The sequence below is a fragment of the Toxotes jaculatrix genome, chromosome 6 (assembly GCF_017976425.1).
Source record: "Toxotes jaculatrix isolate fToxJac2 chromosome 6, fToxJac2.pri, whole genome shotgun sequence".
Taxonomy (NCBI): Eukaryota; Metazoa; Chordata; class Actinopteri; family Toxotidae; genus Toxotes; species Toxotes jaculatrix.
The window spans coordinates 6,194,375-6,209,774 of record NC_054399.1 but is presented as its reverse complement, the minus strand read 5'-3'; the positions used below and the strand labels follow the sequence as shown (position 1 = coordinate 6,209,774).

At 45.4% G+C, this 15,400-nt stretch overlaps 1 protein-coding gene across 2 annotated transcripts in view; it reads left to right on the top strand.

Moving 5' to 3' along the window:
* The first annotated feature begins 2,494 nt into the window (after positions 1-2,494).
* Positions 2,495-15,400, top strand: part of midn (midnolin) — a 28,619-nt gene continuing 15,713 nt past the window's right edge. Inside the window, exons 1-4 of one of the 2 annotated variants that reach the window (XM_041040066.1) lie at positions 2,495-2,790; positions 5,149-5,377; positions 7,062-7,149; positions 7,259-7,321. In XM_041040066.1, the coding sequence (XP_040896000.1) occupies positions 2,715-2,790; positions 5,149-5,377; positions 7,062-7,149; positions 7,259-7,321 (456 nt within the window). In that variant the 5' untranslated portion in view covers positions 2,495-2,714. Of the gene's footprint in view, positions 2,791-4,102; positions 4,305-5,148; positions 5,378-7,061; positions 7,150-7,258; positions 7,322-15,400 lie in introns of those variants that run through there. The other variant, XM_041040067.1, reaches the window with a different exon arrangement.

Below are 15,400 nucleotides of genomic sequence, written 5' to 3'. Positions count from 1 at the left end.
GGGCATGGTTCATTTTTCTCCTGAGGCAGAGGGCGGCCCACTAGTGACTTTGATGGATAGGAATGCTGCTCACCCACACACACACACACGCCCACACATGTCCCACACACTCAGGCTCTAACACAACAACTCATGCATTGTTGCTGGCTCACGGACACACATACACAAACTCGTAGACGGGTACACACACAATCACACACAGGCTGCTCTGTCCCACCAGATCTGATATCCAATGTGAAATGTTTACGACCCGCCCACACAGGCCTTCTTCCCTTGTCAATAAACTCTTCCCAGAAGTGTGTGATGCATTATCATGTAGATGGCTGCATATGGGGGTTGCTCTTGCATCCTCCATCACAGGCGAACCCATGTGCATCCTACTGCACCATGCAGCACACAGTGAAAAGCACTTGGCTTTTACGCTGTGTGATGATAAATTTGTGCATTAACACAGTTCTTTTAGTTAATCGCATTGTGATTTGTCACATTAGCACAGATAGAATGAGGGGACACACTGTACCAGCTACCGGGGATTAAAACAAATGACATGCTGAAAGAAGGTCTCAACACAAAATACTAAAAAAACAAGTCCTCTACTTTACTGCAGAATGAGAAACTGGCAATTACAAGACAATGTCATACATAGAGTGACAGTTGCACCTTTGTCACAAAACGAATCAGATTGTCGGCTCAACTACAAGGTCTAATTCAGGGAAACGAGGTCAGAGTGTTCTGCATGACCCGAGCTGTGTTGGCAGCCAGACCTGCTGACGAGCACAGCCAAGCCGTCTCATGGCTGAAAGAAGAACTTGACTCTCAAGTGGCCGGTGTGCCAAACATCAGTGCATGTTAGCTTCCTCTCTGTATGAAAGTCTCATACACACAGATCCCGTAATGTGCTCCTGCCAGCATGACGAGCGTCAAAACAGGCTATGGAGCGGGCTAACTCAAAAGTGCAGCATTTGATTCAAACAAAGGGTTGTGTTTCGAGTGGGGGGTGGGGGAAGGGGTTGATATGACCAACTCCTTTCACTTTGTTCCACTGAATCAGCATCTCCCACAGAGAAATAAAGAGATGGAGACAGATAAGAGCAAGAGAGGGAGCTGCTGGGGCTAGGCAAAGACAGGCACCTTTGTCTGATCACAGAGTCTCCAGAAGATAACGCCAATGTTTCTTTTGAACATACACTGCTTTCTCTCTCTCCCTCTCTCTCTAACACAAGTACACACACAAACACACACTAGGATGATTCAGTTCGCAGACAGTGTGATAATATGCTGGTGGGGAACAACGTCCCCTGCACAGCAGGGAGGACTGTGTCTCTGTAATCAGACAGACAGTCTGTGCTGGTCCTGAGGCTGGAAGGAAGGGCAGTTCTTGGCTGGTGATTGTTTGCTGACTTTGAGGCAGAGTCAGTTCTTTATTTTTTTTTTTCCTTTGACACATTGCACAACGTCTCTCTTGTCCTTGAGGTGAACCTTATTGTGATTATTATTGCATATGTGAGCTACACGGACCTAATCAGTGCACAGGCACTGCTCTAACCTACAGTACGTTGACATTCAGTGGTGGAATGTACATTTACAAAAGTACTGTAGTTAAGAGGAAATTTTGTGTACTTTTACTTGAGCAGTCCCATTTTTTTGTTTTGTACTGCTGCTTGACTGAACCTGAAAGGAAAATGTATTTGACCGCTATACTTACTACATATTTTGCATATTAAGATTTTACAATATAATAAATTTATAAACACTTGAAAGTATGGTGCATTGTTGCATTGCATTGCATAAACAATATGCTTACATGTTAATGCATCAGTAATATTAGTGCTACTGCTACTACTATATCTAATAATATAGCATTGTGAAAGTGACAGTTCTGTATCTGAGTTACTTTACTTTTAATGCTTATACAAAAAAAAGAAATTCTGTGTATATTTTACTTTTTTGTTTGTTTGTTTGTTTGTTTGTTTGTTTTTACAAATATCCATGAAACTTCCCAGAACAAGTGCATTTCCTCAAACACGAACGTGAACGGTGCCAGTAAAGTTTTTGTTTATCGGTGTAGACGCCCCTCGTATCCAGGGAGCCTGTTTACCTGCGCTGTTGCCCGGTGACATTTTTCTCTCTGTCGTCAATGGCTGGCAACACCCCTGATATCGCAAAACCACTCATTTCATTGACTTTTTGTTAAGGTGGTAAGCCTCAGGCGGGTGGTGTTTTGTTTCTATTTAGATAGCTGCTTCCATTAAAAGCGCTTTTCTGCTGCCCGGAGAGCCTCTGCATTGACACAGTTGGATATCTTTATCTGTTGCCGCTGTGCGTAGGCACATTCTTTCCCACCGACGAGAGCGCGTTGAACAGAGGCGGTCACAGCGAAGTGAGGCCACCTTAAATCACTTGCTGACATAACAAGAACACTACTCTCCACCCATATCCGAGAAGAGTTTCTAAAGAGGTGTCTCACCTTCCCGACTGCGAGTTTATTATCAAGAAAGACACCGGTGCATCAACACCACGCGGGGTCATCTTCGGACCTAACTGCAGCTCCTTATTGGCCAGCAGTCCCGAGGGTCTGGTGCGTAACGTCGCGCGCTGGACACGCACGGGCCTTCCAGAGAATTTACTGAGAAAAAAAAAGGAAATCCTGTGGATATTTCAGGTGTTTGGATTTATTTATCTGAGAGTTTTGTCACTGTCTGGGTTTACTTTACATGCCAACGCTGGGGGAACAGACTGGAACACAACAGACTTCTGCGCGAAGATTCACGGTTTTCGCCACGATAATTGGTAAGTGCTCTTTAAAATCACTCCAAAGTCCTAGCCTCGTTATTTTAGATTTTTAGCACCTTAACCGCGCTCTTACAAAAGTTTGACATAAGCCGCACTGTGTTGGCGGCTCAGAAATTGATTGGAGTCTAGTAGTCAATCACGGATCGATAAAAGCATGTTGTCGAGTGATTGGATGAGCCACCTTCCATGTAAATTCTGTGGGTATAATTAACTTAATAGGGTTGGTACTGACGACAGGACAATGTCACTGTGGGTGTAAATTATAATTGGTAGCTGACAGTAATTCGTTGCTGATATTGTATGTTTGGAGGCACAATAACAACCTTGTTAAATAATACCGGAGTAGTGACCGTCAATCTGAGAGTATAACAAGCTCATTTTACGACTGACCCCACAGCATAAAAGCTAGCTATAAAGTCCGAACTGAATTGTCTTCCATTGTTAGTCAAAAACTATGAATCACTTGCAAGTTTTTGATTGTGAAAATCTCCTCCTTGGCCATAGGGTGGCGATCGAGTATCTTCTTTTTAGCTTTAAAGACCCCACTCGTGTTGTGGAAGAATATATAGAGGTAAACTGTGTCGACTACATATACCTGTATGTTCTCAATCTGCCCCTCTTTGTAAGTTTCTCTGGTTAGTTTTGTTGGGGATTTTGATCGTGACATTTTCTTTTGGTTACCTCAGAGTGGAAAACATGAACTTGTGCAGCACCGGTCCCATATGCGACTTCTTTCATGTAGGAAAATATCAAATCCTGTGTAACATTTGCCTTTACATAGTGCACTGTCTTCATATTTTACTGCCATATGTATGCACTATATATACTGAGAGCTATATTTCTTCCTGGAGAGTATACCCCTTCCAGGCCGGAATTTGCATACTATTCGCGATCACTTTAACGGTTTCTGCATGTCGCTCAGTTCGGGAGAAAGACGCTGGCGTCAGTACTATTTAATGCCTTTAAAGTCCATCTGATAACTTAGATTTACCAGGAACAACTGTAAGTACCGCTCTTTATACCGAGTCTTAAAAATAGCTGCATCCACAGTGCAGTTGACTCGTTGCCTGCTGTAACAGGGGAGACAGTGAAACCTGATCAAAACACTGATTCTCTCTTTGATATGGTTTAATGTTTGTCGTCAGAAACTTAGAAGTCTGTATGTCTTCAGATAAGACATTCTTTCGTAGTTTTTTTTATGCTTCTAGTTTTTAAATAAAGCTGCGCAGTTGAGCCTGCTGCACAGTTTTGCACTGAATTTTTTTTTTAGAGATGTGACCTGGCACGAATTACAAGTGTCTCTGTCAGCGAGGAGATACCAACCTTGGCTAAAACAAAAGAATCAGGCTACCTTATCAACTTACTTGGTAAAAAAAAAATAGTATTTAATAATGAATAAGTTAATGATAGCAAACAGTAAACGTTCCGACATTTTAATTGGGTCCTCCTCGAACCATCCGGAGACCTCTAAAGCGACCTCAGTTTGGGATCCGCGGCTGTAGGCTACTGTGGTAAGGACACATATTTGGTTCTGTACTGTAATTTATTATGAATGGCCTAAACTCTCCTGCCCTCCACGTGGGTGTGGATCTCATCTCCCCATTGGCTGAGCGCAGCAGGGTCCTGAAGGAGCTCTCCTGTGATTGGTCGGGCCGCCTCGGGGCTGTGGGCGTATTTTATCGATGGTGGAAGTGGGATACTTTGTGACAATGTTCATTGTCGATATTTCACCGGAGCTGCCGTGGGTATGAGTGCGCAGCGGAGAGCCTCTCACTACTAGCCGCATGAGGCTTTGCAGCTTACGGACCGTGTATTTTCTCCTCTAAAGCTTGCAAAAGCTTTCAAAACACCGAGAGGAAATTATATTATTTTTTTTATTAGACCTCGCAGTTTTTGTTTTAAAGGTATCCGCTTGTGTAAATGAGCGTTCGTGGCTTTTTTTTTTTTTTCCGCTGACAACACACTTGCGTTTCTGCCTGGCATTCGCACATTCATGTAGCATTTAGGAAGACTTTTGCCGGCACGCTGGAAAGGGTAACAAAGAGAAACATCAAACGAAGAGAAAAGCGAGCTGCATGTAGTTTCACTTTCCTGGGGGAATATTCTCTTGATATCGACCGGAGAGAAGACGGACTGGGTTTTATTCTGACTCTCGGAGAGCGAGAGAAAGGAGGCACCGAGAGCTAGAAAGAGAGAGAGAGAGAGGGAGAAAGACAGAAAGCTCTCTGAATGCTGCCTTTGACTTGCAAGCAGAACAAGGGACGGTAGCCGAAGCGGCGGATCTGCTTCACCACCTTCCTCACCCATCTTCATCCCCGGCTCTGCTCGTCCTGTCTCCCCCTTCTCTGACCACAGGTTATCGGATGGCCCAGCATCCCAGCGCCCGGAGCTGCACCAGTCGCGGGGCTTCGTCCTGCGATGCCGTCCCGACTGAGCCCTCAATGAATCTGTACATCCAGTCCACCACCGGCACACGCTTCGAGCTCTCCCTGCCCCAGGAGGAGACCGTAGAGGGACTGAAGAGGAGGCTGTCGCAAAGACTGAAAGTACCGAAAGAGAGACTCGCTCTGCTACACAAAGAAACGTGAGTAAACCTGAAGCATGATTTGAAATTTGTTTTCCGCAAGTGTTGCAGCCTTTCAGTATGTGGGGAAAGAATCGTATCAACATTCATTTATGCTTTCGTCTGAAAAAGGGCAACCTGAGTTTGAGTCTATGTACTTTACACGGACACCATAAACCGCAATGTGTAGAAATATTCCGCCGTTTAAAATGTAAATAAACCGAGTTTATGTGCGTTCACCCTCCGGCGCTGCAGCGGGATGTTTTAATCTGTACTTTGTATTTATTCTTTGCTTGAGTTCTCGGGAGCTTCAGACACAACCTTGGCTGCTTTGGTCATCAATACAGCCAAGGAAACTACTGACCACGGTATTGGAATTACGCATAGGGGACGCACCGGTCACTGGAGCAGTATTGACGAGGCGATCTGCAGACTTGCATTGATTCATCCCTCCTTCATTATAAACAAAGCCCCACTGAATTTCTAATGCTGTGTGAATCATACACGTTAAACATTGATGAGTACAGTCACACAGACTTGGTAGCCTGTAATTTATTTAATGCAGGAAATTGCAGGCATGTATAGGGTTCATCCTCGACATGTTTCTGTGTAGTAGAAGGTGCATGTATCCTGTGCTTGGATTGGGGTGTAAATGCCTATTTACTTGGCAATAGCCCCATATCTCTGGAAGCAGAAGAACTCTTTAATGGTTTCAGTGGATTGGTATCGTAGAACATTAGGACAGAGCTGCATGGGCGAGGGAGTAGTTAATACCTTTATTATTCAAACCTAGCCACAGCCTACAGGGCAGTCCCAGGTTAAATGAGCTAACAATAGTGCAGGTGGTGTTATGCAAAAAAGTGAGGCAGTGGGCTTTAGTATATGCAAACAGTCAGCATTGTTTTTAAGCCCCCATCTCCTCCCACTCATTGTAATCACCCAATGAATCACATCATCCTTTTAAAACCCCTCAAACCCCCTTTTTAATCTCCTCTTGCTCCTAACACTATAGACCTACAGCAAGACAGTGCAGAGGACCTTTGTTCAGCTGCATGGGGTGAGGTTTGGGTCATGCTTGTGCAGCAGGTAGTCCTAAACAGTTTCCATGAGACAATAGGAGGTAAAGAGTCACTACACCTGAATGTGAGTGGTTTCAGTGCATCGTGACCTGCAAGATAAAAGCTCTTCCTCACCATGGGAGGCCTCACTAGGGCTTAACATTAAATAGCAAAATCCGGTGAATGTATTATATCTATTGTTTGGCTAAACTTTCCTCAGAATGGCAGAAACAGATGCCATGATGTCCTACATTGCAACTAAGCGCAATGGATTTCAGTAATAGTTCATTGCTTTGCTTCTTACATTTTCTCATAATTATTAAAGGGACTGTGGTTTTGGTTTCAGTGTGGAGTTTCTGCTTCTGCTGTACAACTCAAAATGCCAAAAGAAAATGCTTACCTCCACTTAGGCAAGTGGCAGTGGTGCCAAATATCCACTGCGAGCAATTGTCAAGCTCCACTATACTCGAAATTGAAATATGACAACCCAATCAATACTTCTCTTTCATGGAGCTTTTCACCCACGGCTCTTTTCGAAACTAGTTTTGAAGTCTGTCTGCCCCCCCTGGCTGAAGAGTGTTTGTGTGTCTGAAGAGAGACGATATTGTCAGCACAGACTAATTATCTTGTTCTCTCAAACCCTGCAGGCGACTAAGTTCAGGCAAACTCCAGGATCTAGGCATCTCTGATGGGAGCAAGTTAACACTTGTACCAACAGTTGAAGCAGGATTAATGGTAAGGCTCACCTGACTGTGATTTTATTTTAGTTTCTTATTTTAGAGTCCAGCTATTTATTGCAAATATATGTAGACATATATTTATTAATTTTTTTCTTTCTGCGCAGTCTCAAGCATCAAGACCAGAACAGTCCGTAATGCAAGCCTTGGAGAGCTTAACAGAAACTCAGGTAAGAGACTGTTTCTCTGTGTTGATCCTGAAATATCATCATACCATGGCTGCAATCTAAACTGAGCTTTGGACCTTTTGTTTGTGTGTGTATGTGCTTGCATGGGGGATATTGGAGGTTGTAGCTTTGGTAAAGTACAGAGCAACACCCAGATATGACCGAGACAGAGAGAGATGAGATGAGCAGGCTGCACAAGCACAAGCCTCTTTGCTTGTCTAATCTCAGCCTCTTAAGCAAGCCAAGCCAAGCTAGACATCCAGTGTGAGCTGTTAGGATATAATAAGCAGCAACACCCTCCTGTATCCTAGTAACATCTGCGATTCTGTGTGTGCGTGTGCGCGCGTGTGTGTGCATGCACGCTACAGCAGGGAGCCAGGGCGAACACCACACAAGAAAGGCTTATTTGTGAGATACTGAGAGGACAAGCACACTCACTTCCACCTTTCTGTTTATACCCTTATCTGTAATCTCTCTCCACTCCTTCTGTATTTCATGCTCTGTAACACACACACACACAAACATGCTCGCGCACATGCACAGGGAAGTTTCCAGGAAGTGTGGCTACATGGAGATTGAGTGTAGTCTCACTAACTCATAAACAGAGTGCTGGATCATCAGATGACATCCTTCTCACTCAGTATTAGCATAGGGTTCCTGGAAGCCTAGCATGCATAACCTGAGTGGGGCCCGCACCCGTCTTACAGTGAAACAGCTCTGAAGGCCTGGCGAAATACAGTATGCATTTGACTCAGTGTGGCATGACTCACCAAACTGATCGATAGTGAGAGTAAAGCAAGAAAATAGTTCTCTGTGCTGGCCGCAGAGAGGGTGCATGCGAGAAGAGAGGCGATAAGGCTGAATGCACACAGACAACAGTGTGACGTATGAAACGCCGCGCAGCTGACTGACTGACTCAGATCAACTTCCTTTTGTAGCATTTGGTAACACTGCGATGTACGCAACTGCATCAATGATGCGCTGCTGACTGATGTCAAAACAGTACAAGATGGTGAAACTGGTTGCTGATGTAAGGAGTTAAGTGTGTCAGTGATGCAGTGGTTACGTCCAGATGACTTTGTCCCAAGAGCAAAAACTCTACATTTAGCGCAGTTTTTATCAGAGGATGTGGGCTGTTCCGAGATAGTGGAGTGTGGTTTGGTAAGGCTTCATTCCCTGCTGATAATTTTATGGTGGAAATCCTGGCCTCGTTGTGTGTGTGAACTCAGCATGCGCCTTGTAGCACTGACAGCAGATGACTGTATGTGTGTAGGTGTGTGTAAGTGGACCTGTGCATGTCTGTTACTGGATGTGTGTGTTTATGTGTGTGTGTGTGTGTGTGTGTGTGTGTCAGCGTGGTAGTGGGCTGGAAGGAAGCCTTGCCCATCATGTGGTACACGCCTTTGCTGGGCAGCCATGAGTGACTGTCATTTTCAGCAGAAGCAGACGATAACCAGCCCAGAAGAGCGCATTTTTCACTTTGCCTTTCTTCCTGTGTTTCTCTCTGGCCACAAAACTCTATAACTCTTAGGTTCCTTATGAGTCATGTGCTTGCGGTTTTCTCTAGAATTGCTCACTGTACAGTACTGCATTCATATTTATTGTGATGTTAATTGCAATCCTGCAGCGGGGATAGACAAAATGAAGGGCGCAGCAAGAATGATATCAGGCTAAAAGGTTAAAATAATGGCATAAAGCTGCTTTAGTGTGTTTTTATCCAGAGGAATTGATTCCTCTTTATAATTCATGAAGCGGAAGGGAATGATATAGATTGCGGAGAGATTACGGATCTGAGTAAGATTAGAAAATAGGAACACAAAAGCTTTCCCTCATTTCCTCTCTTCCCCCCTAACTCTGGGGCTATCAAAAATCAATCAATGCACTTAGCTCTTAAAAGTGTCTGACACGATAACTGATATGCCCATACGCCCAAAAATAGCCTAGGGGAGATGTGGGGTGGTTGTTAGCTGTGGTAGCCTTAGAAGATGTGGGTATGAACACCTGGACCTCTTATTACTCCTCACCCTTCCATAAATTTTTGTCATGTGAGGTCTGATTTCAATATAAGGTGTTTCCCAGAAGGTGTGTGTGTATTCATGGAAGACTGGACTGAGTGGATCGCCTTATGTCTTCTTCTTTATCAGAAATTCTGGAGGAGTCTGCAGCTAGCAGCTAGCTAGCCAAGTAGCCAGGCGGAACATGACAGCTTCCAGGGCTTCTTTCAGACATTTGTGGAGCAAGTTAGATAGAAAATGTTTTATGGAAATTGAGCCCCAGCAATTATCGAAATGGGATTTTTTTTCCCTTTCCTCAGTCTCCCCCTTTCCCTCCTTCTCCCTCTCTTGTTTCCGCTTAACAGCTCTCCCAGGGCCCTATAATTTAAATGTGCTGTGGTTTGCAAGTCCAGCTAGCTGCCTCAGTTTGACCGTGATGGCTGGCTTCTTTAGCAAGGACAATCCTGGCTGCCTTAATTCTTCCTCTGGCATCTCACTAGACTTTTTGCATGACATCTAAGCTGTATTAAGCCACTGCCTCCTGACAGCCCATCAAAATACAGTTTCCTGTGCCACTCTCTTCTCATTCTGTCTGCTAAATAGAGGTTGTGTGTACAGCTTACTTATGCAGTCATGCACGGGCACATACACACACACACACACACACACATACACTAGAATTGAAAGGATATATTTAAGAGGATTTCTGATCCTGCTCAGTGAATGAGAAAATGTCTGATCCTAGTAGTAAAATGAATGTATACTTACAAGACAAGCAGTGAAAGGGAAATGAAAGCAATATTCACAGTTTCTGGGCATATGTGGGCAGTGACATCAGCCCTTCATCTATTGATCTTGGTATTTGACAGAAAGAGAAGGATTATATGTCCCCCTCAGCACACAGGGACTATTTGCTCATTGATGCACATTGATGTTAGAATAAAAGCCAACCAGGCAGGCAGGCATCACCCTTACCATCCCCCCATTGCCCTTCCCCCATGCAGCCACCTCTTTGTTCCTGTCTTAAAGCATGAGTACCAAACCTGCCCAAACCCTCAAACACACAACAATGATTGAGGGTCACTCTTTAAGTTTGGCTCTCCCCCACGACCCCCTTTCATCCGCCTTACATACATAGGCCTCAGCTACACCCAATTGAGTGCAGCTACAGCGGTGCATACTGGTTTCAAAATCAATGCACGGCCCAGCTGGAGCAGGGCTCAGTGGGCTGCAGATTGACAAATTTTGCCTTGAACAATAACACAGATTGCTTTGGGAGGAGGACGTGTGTTGCCATTCCATATGTCCCTGTGGAATACGCTGTTACATATCTGCTCTACTTTTCTCGCTCCCACCGACAAGCACCTTCTGTCCTCATCCACTCCCCTCTCCCTCCTCCTCCTCCCCTTGTCTTCTTCAGGGAACGACAGGCCTGGATATGGCACAGTTTTGTCATTGTGTCTGGAAGCGGACAGATGCAAACTAGTAGGATCTAACAATCTGTGGGGAGTCACCTCTGGGTCACCCTCACCTCATTTCCTCCGCTCTGCCTCCCTCAGGGGGTGCCACAGTGGGCCAGACAGGTGGAGGAGAAAAGAAACGGAGAGCTTTGCACAAGTCATTCTGTAACATGTCAAGTTGATGTGTGTGTGTGTGCAAGTTCTGTAGGCTGGAGGTAATGGGGAGGACGAGTACACATGCTTGGGTAACTCACAGATAGAAGAAATACAGGGGGTAGTCTAATGGACGGGAGGAAATCAGGACAAAAGAGGACGAGGGCTTTGGCTCACGACTTGAAAAGGCAGATTTTGGAGAACAGTGTGCATATATATGTGTGTGTAATCAACTGTGTACCTGTGCTCATCTGTGTGCATCTGTGCTTTTTCCAGTCATGCACACTGTGTCCAGATGCTAGTTAATCAGCAGGGGTGACTCTACTAGAAATCATTGGAGAGTGATGGCATTGAGGATTTGGGAGTGCAAGGAATTGAAAAATGACTGAGTCAGTGTGTTGGTCAATTTGAGAGGATCCACCCCTTTTTTTTTATAGCATGCCGTTCCCTCTGTCCTTCCCACTGCCATTGAGATAAAGCCTTTTTATATGCATGCAGCTTAAGAGAGGGAGTCCTTGCTCTTTAGAATGGTAATTTGCTTTTTTGTTACTCAAATGAAAGCTACAGAAATTAATTTGTTGCTGAATGTGTAAATCAAATTGATTATGGAATAAAAGACAATGCTGATCTAAAGGCCTATTCAGTCCCTGCTCATGTAAATCCTGGCCTTGAAAATTGCATTAATAAGCTGATCACGCAGTATTTTTTGCACCTGTGTAATCCCCTTTGTGATGCTTAAATGCACAGTGGAAGGGGGGATGCTGGGATGGGCGGAGGGAATCAAGGTGTGTTGTGGAGCAATCAAGGTAGAGATGGATTTTGCAGGGGATTTCATTGTCCTATTGTGTATATGCATCTGCTCGTGTGTGTGTGTGTGTGTGCATGTGCCAACATCCATTTCTAATGTCTGTGTCTTTTGTGTGCTCCCTCGTTCAGCGGCCAGGGGAGTCTTATTTCTCCGTATTTGAGTCGTGACCGTCATTGTTTTCCATTCCCTGGCGACACAGAGCTTTTGTGATTCAAGTAGCAGGTATCGTGACTAGTGGGGCTAATGTGTGGGAGGATGGAAGCCAGGAATATCACATCTGATAGCCACCACCAAGTTTAATGAAGTCGATTAGATGTATGCTACTGCTGAATCAGAGAGGCGGGGTCAATCCATCAAATCATACAAAAACACACGGAAGGAGGAGGAAGATTTCTGAGGAAGGACAGCATCTTTTGCACCTTCACTGCAGCCATTTTTTTCTGCCACTCTCGTCATCTTTCCTACATCAGTCACACAGATCCCACTCTGTTTTCTCTCCATTTACCTGTACCCTCTTACTGTATCTCAAAGAGATAAGATGCTGTTTCCCCAGTCTGCTTTTGTTGCTGCAGATGATGTTTATACAAGTACCCACAATTCTACAATGCCAGATACAGAAAGTGCTCATCGTTAAATGATGCAACGCCGAATCCTGATTAAGTAGTATTAATCAGCAGGTATAAAAGGCATTCAGTGGAGTGAGAGGAGTGTAAGCAGGAGGCAGACGAGTAAGAGCGAGGATTTCTTTGTTGTTGCTTGCCTTGAATTAGATCTGATGCATGAGGACTGGGGGTTGTGAGGCTTGTATGTGCATGTGAATCGGCTCAATGTAGCTGACCGGTTGTTGGCACAGTTGGAGTGTGAGGAGAGGTTTTAGCAGGAACCTGATCATCCTGAACTTTGCCATTCTGATCTCTCTTTTCACTCAGCCGATCAAATTCAGCGATGGCCAGCTGGTCCTCTCTTGCTTCTTTCAGCCCCCTCTGTTTCTTATCAGGCAGTATTACAGACGCCTATATTTCTAATGGGGCCTTTGAAGAGCCCCCCGGCTGCTTTTAGGATTTGGGGCATGATGCAAGTCATTGATTTTTTTTTTCCTTCGCTCTTTTGAGAGCCTGTTATTGCATCTTTAGCCGGTGTGTGTCTGCACAGAGACTATCAATAGTGTCCTGGTGCGATCAAAACATCTAGGTCGATAGGCGGGTTAATAAGCAGCTTTTTGAACCGTACCTTTCACCTAGCAGTTCGACAGGTGAGCAGCATTGGAATCAAAACATTGCTGGAGAGGACAGCTTCCTCCTCTTACGGCTTCCCTCTCTCCACCCTCCTGTCCCACCCTCCAATCCTCTATCCTCTTTTCACTGGCACAAAGCTGCTCAGTTGTTCATGAATGTCAGCTCAGTTGTGCCAGTGCGCTCTATCTTTCCCTCCCTGTCCCTCTCACCCTCCCTCAGCCTCTCTCTTCCTCTCTCGCTCCTTATCTCCCTCCCTTAGTTCGCTTAGTGTGCAAAGGAAGAACGACTGCAAATGAGTTCCTTGAACCACAGGGACCCCAATAAATAAAACTGTCAGCCAGAGATGTCGAAAGAAAAAAAAGGAGGAAGGAGCCAGAGGCACGCTCTCACTGAATATTTCATCACCCACCACCACCACCACCACTCTGACACCCTACCCCCATCGCCCGCATCCCCCATCCCCCCTCACCATCCTTGCTCCCTCCCTCTCTCATGCCATCCTCCCCCCTTTTCCTCCATCTTTTCTCCAACCACTCCTCCCCTGGCCGCCCCTTATCATACTCTCCCCCATCACTGCATAGCAACCCAAGCCTCCTGCTAAACAAAATACCACCTCCTGGACCCCAGCAACTAAAGCAAAATGGTTGATGGCGCCGGCTGTGAGGTCAGTTTGTTAAGGAGGAGTGTCGAATGCAATTAAGCGCCAGAGCTCTTGTCAGCACCTGTGTATCCCTGTATAGACTCTGTTATGACATTATGCTCATACAGTTTCTGTTGAGTACTATCACCTTTATATGTTGTTTTCAGCAATCACACACCTTGATCTTCAGGCACGAGCTCCTCTTCTTTTTGCATACCACTGCTGCTGCACCAGAAGGAGAACAATGAAGGGCTGGTTTCTCTCTGTCTGCCTTAACACAACAAAAGTGGGGCCCTCCACTCTCCTTGTCTTGCGTCTCTCATAACAAACCGCTACAGACAGCCATAAGTTGTTTTTGTAAAGAATTTGTCGAGTGAGCCTCGAGGAGCAAGGTGGAAAAACTGGAGGAAGAGGAGGAGGGTTGCAGACTTAAAGACAAGCCTTGAAGCTCTCTTTTGTTTGCCTGTGATGTTCCAGAAAGCTCTATCTGGTGTTTGTCCTGACGTCAGTGGTAGCCAGCCACATTGGCTGTCTTGGCTGCGCTCCTGAGAGCAGACAGGCATGTTTGGACTGGAGCTGAGCTGCTAGCCGAGACCTCTGGGAATCATTCGCTAGCCAGCTCTCCAGCACTAGAGAACCCCTTCCCCCCTACACACACACACACACTAACACACTCCCTCCCCTTGTTTCTCTCACAGTCTCTGTCCGTCTGGAAGAGGCTTGTTGTTACACGATCACTCTCGCCAATCTAGCCTCTGGCAGGCAGGCAGGCCGCGCTGTATCACCCTCCGCCTCCTCCCCTCCCTCAGGAAACGGGCCCTATTTCAGGTGTTCCACTCCACAGCTCCCGGCTCCCAGCTACACAAGCTGTTCGCTCTCCTTTTCTGGGCGTTCAGGAGTGTCAGGGAAATAGCATGTCAGTCGAAAAGTGATGCAGCTCTTCGTTTGGAGGAGTGGAATTCCACACCTGAAAGTTTACATTGGTTCCTTTTGCTTATCTTCTGAGGGAAAAGAAAGTAACCAGTCAGATTATAGTAGCTGAGATGTCCCCTGTCATTTTCACTGCAAATTAGACGTCTCTGTTTATGTGGGTTTGTGGCCTTTTAATTTCTTGCCTAAAGATGAAGTTGTGGTGGGTGGTGTGTGTATGTACGGAGACCCCATATGAGTCACGCGCATGGTTACAGAGGAGGAGATCTCCACGCATTTTTAGCTCTCATGTATGCGAGACTAAGCGGGGCATGTGTGAGCAACCTCTAAATTGACTTTATGAGTCAACGACTGAGACTCCGAGACCAGGAGTGACAAAAATCGACTGGAGGAGGGAAAAGAAGAAAAAAAAAAAGTGTGAGGGAGAAAGCTTGCCTCTCGTGCAGGCTAATTTGAAGCCTGCCATGTGGTGTTGGAAGCTCAGTAGGAGTACATGAATTTCATCTCGGTGGTTTTGAATAATCCACACTAGTCATTATAAGGGTAATCAAGCCTCCTCTCTGTTTGTCCTGCTGTCACTCACTGTCGTCGTTTTCTCTCACTTTCTCTCACATTTGCTCGCACACACACACACGTACACACAGAAACACAGAGTGCTAAAGCAAAGGCCCTGTTCAGACTTGACAGTAAATGGCATCTCGGATGATCCCTTCACAGGAAAAGAACACAAACAGAGCTTTGACTGGTCTCAAAATACGCTCTCTCTTTGGCGTTGAACATATGTAGCAAAAGTGTTAACAAAAATGTCTTCCTGACCACATTTATGGGCTGTGTGTGTTACAAACGGTTGATTTGAAGTACT